Source organism: Littorina saxatilis, linkage group LG12 (genome assembly GCF_037325665.1).
Source record: "Littorina saxatilis isolate snail1 linkage group LG12, US_GU_Lsax_2.0, whole genome shotgun sequence".
Classification (NCBI taxonomy): domain Eukaryota; kingdom Metazoa; phylum Mollusca; class Gastropoda; order Littorinimorpha; family Littorinidae; genus Littorina; species Littorina saxatilis.
The window spans coordinates 77,520,556-77,526,555 of record NC_090256.1 but is presented as its reverse complement, the minus strand read 5'-3'; the positions used below and the strand labels follow the sequence as shown (position 1 = coordinate 77,526,555).

The 6,000-nt window shown below is 46.6% G+C and overlaps 1 protein-coding gene across 1 annotated transcript in view; it reads left to right on the top strand.

Moving 5' to 3' along the window:
- The first annotated feature begins 231 nt into the window (after positions 1–231).
- LOC138983205 (uncharacterized) overlaps positions 232–6,000 on the top strand; it is a 28,452-nt gene continuing 22,683 nt past the window's right edge. The window contains exons 1-3 of the mRNA XM_070356617.1: positions 232–402; positions 1,944–2,031; positions 4,290–4,465. Coding sequence (XP_070212718.1) covers positions 273–402; positions 1,944–2,031; positions 4,290–4,465 — 394 coding nt within the window. The 5' untranslated portion in view covers positions 232–272. The remainder of the gene's footprint in view (positions 403–1,943; positions 2,032–4,289; positions 4,466–6,000) is intronic.

The following is a 6,000-nucleotide window of genomic DNA, read 5'->3' as shown; positions in this document are numbered from 1 at the left end:
ACACACACACATACACTCACACATACACACACACACACACACATGCACGCACGCACGCACACAAACACACACACACACACACACACACACACACACACAAACACACAAACACACACACACACACACACAGATTACTAGGTATTGAATACAATTTTGATTCGTCGTATGTTTGACATTTGGTTTTTTGTTCAATGTCGTCCTCAGATGATGTCGCCCACTTACGCAGCAAATTGATTTTGGCATCGACCGGAAGTTTTAGCAAAGCATCCACGATGACACAGGCGTTGGAACATGTGATTGACGTCATCTCACGTCAGACTTCTGCCCGTTCTGAGGCTGACGTCAGTGGAACCTTGCCATGGTTACGTCGTCGTACAGAGCTGATGGCACAGCTGAATAAAGGTCAGTGACAGCATCAAATTACATGTATTCAGTGTAAATGATTGTGCTCTCTCTCTTCCTTCCTCGGTCTCTGTCTCTCTTTCTCTGTCTCTCTGTCGCGCGCGCGTACGTTTGTGCTTTTGCGTGTATATTTGTATGTGTGTCTGTGCGCTGTGTACAAGTGGAATGATGTTGTTATGCCGTAACACCCTGGCCAAACCTATCATCATTTACAAAATGGTCGACACTGCGAGAAGGCATCTTTATCAATCAATCAATCAATATGAAGCTTATATCGCGCGTATTCCGTGGGTACAGTTCTAAGCGCAGGGATTTTTTATTTAAAATTTTTTTTATGCAATTTATATCGCGCACATATTCAAGGCGCAGGGATTTATTTATGCCGTGTGAGATGGAATTTTTTTTACACAATACATCACGCATTCACATCGGCCAGCAGATCGCAGCCATTTCGGCGCATATCCTACTTTTCACGGCCTATTATTCCAAGTCACACGGGTATTTTGGTGGACATTTTTATCTATGCCTATACAATTTTGCCAGGAAAGACCCTTTTGTCAATCGTGGGATCTTTAACGTGCACACTTCAACGTAGTGTACACGAAGGGACCTCGGTTTTTCGTCTCATCCGAAAGACTAGCACTTGAACCCACCACCTAGGTTAGGAAAGGGGGGAGAAAATTGCTAACGCCCTGACCCAGGGTCGAACTCGCAACCTCTCGCTTCCGAGCGCAAGTGCGTTACCACTCGGCCACCCAGTCTCGGCATCTTTAAACATGATGCCCTCTTGGTTCCATCGTCTCCTGTAAAGCCAGCAACGGAATTGCAATGCTGTTCGACATCTGCGGAGAAAACACTTTACCTTTTTATACTTCCATGCACTCTGAACAATTCAGCCATAGGGCACTGGTACTAGACAACCTGTGAACACCTCTTGGAACATTGGCCTGAATGTTTGCGTTCATTTATTCAATGTCTTGGATCTTTTTAAACTCTGAACGCCTAGTCTTTTACTGCTATTGATACTGGCTCGCTAGGTGTGAATATGACACAGGTAGGTACACGCTCAATTAAAAAAGCATACAAAGAAGCAATACTAGGGCGGACACACACCGATGAAGACAATGCAGAGTGAAAGGCATGGACGCAGATGTATGTGCGTGCGTGCGTGCGTGCGTGCGTGCGTGCGTGCGTGCGTGCGTGCGTGCGTGCGTGCGCGTGCGTGTGTGTTGGTGTGCGCGCGCGCGCGCGCGCGCGTGTGTGTGTGTGTGTGTGTGTGTGTGTGTGTGTGTGTGTGTGTGTGTGTGCGTGCGTGTGTGTGTGTGTCTGTGCCTGTGTGTATATATGTATCTGTATGTCTGTGTTTGTGAATCCGAGCGTGCGAACGTGCATGTTTGGGTATTTGTGCATAGTAGGACGAAAGGATAGGCAGACACACATAAAGCATTTTTTTGGGTGCGTATGTTGTCCTGTTGTTACTGGTGTTGTCTGCGTTGACGGGCACTGATTGTGTAAAGGAAGTTTTTCGTGTTACGTTGCAGGCACCGTCGTTCAACTGGTACGTAACTGCGGCTACCAGTCAGCAGAACGTGATGACGTCATTATCCAGCAAGGCGAAGTAGGAGAACGGTATGGATGACGTTATTTAGCTGCTAATGCACATAATAATTATGACCCTGAAGAATAAGTGTTTACAAAATAATCAAAATTCAAAAAAATCGTTGTATTATTTTTAAATCGTTTCCTGGGTCAGCTTGATTCAGTTAATCCAATCATTTTCCATTCGTAGGGTGGAAAAACACCCCTGAAACAAACAGGCAGTTAAAATCTTAAAACTGTTATCTTCTAGATCTCTTATTGTATCACACTTCATTTTATCTTACAAGATGTACATGATCTTGACAGTATCAAGGCGTACATTGATTTCTTTTTATCCTATTTCATCTTATCTCACGCAATGTCCTTAATCCCTCGCGACGCAGTAACTCGGTGTGCATTGGTCTTATCTCACGGTAAATGTTTCTTATCTTATCTTATCTTATCTTTCGAGATGGACATCACCCACAAAAAAAGTAACGTATCTATATACTGTTCAAAAAAAGAAACGCATAGTTGCTACTTGCCAAATTTGTTTTATTTTTCGAAAAAATTAACAGAAAATCCAATATTTAGATTATTTGTTTGAAATTTGGTATGGACACAGTTCATTTGCATCTTCAAATCAATCAGTCAATCAATACGATTGGGTGCCGAGGCTGTCAAGTCAGTAGGGGGTGTGACTGCCTTGAGCAGCAACAACTGCCCGGCACCTTCTGGGCATGGACTGGATCAGATGCCGGATATCTTGCTGTGGGATGGTGTCCCACTCCTCCTGAAGTGCCTGCAATAGATCGCGGTGATTTGCCGGCGCTTCTTCTCGCCTGCGCACACGTCTGTCCAATTCATCCCAGAGGTGTTCTATCGGGTTCATGTCTGGCGACATGGATGGCCAGGGAAGCACCTGGACATGGTGGTCGGTGAGGAACTGGGTGGTGAGTCGTGCTGTGTGCGGGCGAGCGTTGTCCTGCTGGAATATGGCATCCTGGTCAGCCAGAAGAGGAAGGGCGTGTGGGCGCAGAATTTCCTCCACGTATCGCTGGGCAGTTATGCGCCCTTGGACGTGCACCAGGGTGCTCCTTCCAGCGGTATTGATCGCCCCCCACACCATGACGCCTCCACCACCATGAACGGGTGCCTCATCCACACAGTTGGGCGCGTAACGTTCGTTTACTCTCCGGTAGACCCTCCTCCGACCATCATGTCGCTGGAGCAGGAAATAGGACTCGTCGCTGAACCACACGTGTCTCCAGTGATTCCGGACGGTCCAGCGAAGGTGCTGGTTGCCCCACTGCACTCGGTTCTGGCGATGGCGGCGGGTGAGGACAGCTCCTCTGTGAGGTCTGCGAGCTCTCAAACCAGCTTCATGCAGGCGGTTCCGCACGGTCTGGTCCGATAATCGGTGTGGCCCGGGGAGAGCCTGGACAGAAGATGAGGCCGACAGGAAACGATTCCGGAGGTGGCGGAGCCGTATGAAGCGGTCGTGAGCAGCAGTTGTCGCCCTTGGTCTTCCCGCTCGTGGCAAGTCAGCAACGGAGCCAGTGGCTTGAAACCTGACCCACAGTCTACTGATGGTGCTCTGGGACACGTGGAAGTGCCTGGCGATTGCACTTTGACTTTGGCCTGCTTGTAAACGACCCAATGCAATTTGGCGGTCTTCTCTGCTCAATCGGGCCATCTTTCGTCGCTGAATTGTCGTCTGATTTCTTTGTGGCGAACAATCCGCTTTTATGGGTTTTGGAAGACATGGTGAGAGCTCAATATTCCCCGAGTTTCACGAGATTACACTGAAGCATGACGAGTGGTCATGCCAAATGAGCAATTTTGACATTGTAGCCACTGATAACGCATGCGTCACGTGCAGAGCTCACTTGTGGCAATGGACGAAAGGTCGACGACCAGATAAACATTTTCTGCAGTTTGGTGGATATCCTTGTAGCCATATAACTAAATTAACCAAATATTACAAGCTATGCGTTTCTTTTTTTGAACAGTATATATCGATCTATCTTATCTTTATCTCATCTCCTCTTGTTTTATCCTATCTCATCTCAACTTATCTAACAGGATGTACATCATCCTGCGAGGCAGTGTATCGATATACCAATATCGTATCTGTTCTCATCCTAAGTTATCTGTTCTAATCTCAACCATCGCACCTCATCTCATACTATCTTACAGCATGTACATTACCATGGGAGGCAGTATCTCGGTGTGCCAACATCTAAACTTATCTCATCCTATTTTATTTGTTCTAATCTCACCTCACCTCATCTCATTTTATCGTACAGCATGTACATCATCCTGCGAGGCAGCATCTCGGTGTACATCGACGCCAGCCTTACGGGCGAGGAGCCGGGCGACCCCTTCGTAACGCCCGCGGGTTCCCCGACCCGAGACTCACCCGACGGGAAAAGGAGCAAACAGTTAGAGCGTGTGCACTACGGCAAGTTCATCATCAAGTATGGTGAGTCCTGCCCGCTGATTAATTCGTTGGGTAAAACAAGTGGTGGTTTGGAGGTGGTGGTGGTGGTGCGGCTGCTGGTGCTGCTGCTGCTGATGACGACGACAACGACGATGACGACGACGACGACGATGATGATGATGATGATGATGATGATGATGATGATGATGATGATGATGATGATGATGATGATGTACTCCCAATGACCAGTGTTTGTTTGTTTGTTTGTTTGTTTGTTTGTTTGTAAAGGACCGAGAACGCAAAAGAAGAAGAAGAAAAAGAAAAGTTTGTCTGTCCATACTGCACGTTTCAACATCCCACCCTAACATAACTGAATGAAGACCTTTTGTGAATTCGGCCAAACTTCTTCAATGTTCTAATTTCAATTTTCCCACACAAAAAGACAGATGTACGGAAGTCATCAAACTAGTATCGTCAATGTTTGTGAGTTTTTTCCCCAAAGCCAAGATCTTTGTTTCGTTTTGTTCTTCCTAAAAAATAAGACGATTTGAAATTTCTTGTGTTTATGCTGTATACATGCAGAGAGCGGGAAGCACTTCGGCGAGGCGGCGCTGGTGGGTGTTTTTCAAAGCTATAGGATTTTCGTTTCGGTCCGTTCTTTTTCAAAAACAGGACGATTTGAAATTGCTTGTGTTGATGTTGTACTCGGTGAGCGGGAAGCACTTTGGCGAGGCGGCTTGTGGTAGTTTTCCAAAGCTAGGATCTTTGTTTCGTTTTATTCTTCCTCAAAAATAAGACGATTTGAAATTTCTTGTGTTTATGCTGTGTACATGCAGAGAGCGGGAAGCACTTCGGCGAGGCGGCGCTGGTGGGTGTTTTTCAAAGCTATAGGATTTTCGTTTCGGTCCGTTCTTTTTCAAAAACAGGACGATTTGAAATTGCTTGTGTTGATGTTGTACTCGGTGAGCGGGAAGCACTTTGGCGAGGCGGCTTGTGGGTGTTTTCCGAAGCTAGGATCTTTGTTTCGTTTTGTTCTTCCTCAAAAATAAGACGATTTGAAATTTCTTGTGTTTATGCTGTATCCAGAGAGCGGGAAGCTCTTCGGCGAGTCGGCGCTAGTGGTAGTTTTCCAAAGCGGTAGGATTTTCGTTTCGTTCCGTTCTTCCTCAAAAACAGGACGATTTGAAATTGCTTGTGTTGATGTTGTATAATTCAGTAAGCGGGAAGCACTTTGGCGAGGCGGCGCTAGTGGGTGTTTTCCAAAGCTAGGATCTTCCTTTCGACTCGTTCTTCAAAAAAAAACAACAACACCAGGACGATTCAAAATGTCTTGTGTTGGTGTTGTATCTAGTGAGCAGACTGGGTGGCCGAGTGGTAACGCACTTGCGCTCGGAAGCGAGAGGTTGCGAGTTCGACCCTGGGTCAGGGCGTTAGCAATTTCCTCCCCCCTTTCCTAACCTAGGTGGTGTGTTCAAGTGCTAGTCTTTCGGATGAGACGAAAATCCGAGGTCCCTTCGTGTACACTTACATTGGGGTGTGCACGTTAAAGATCCCACGATTGACAAAAGGGTCTTTCC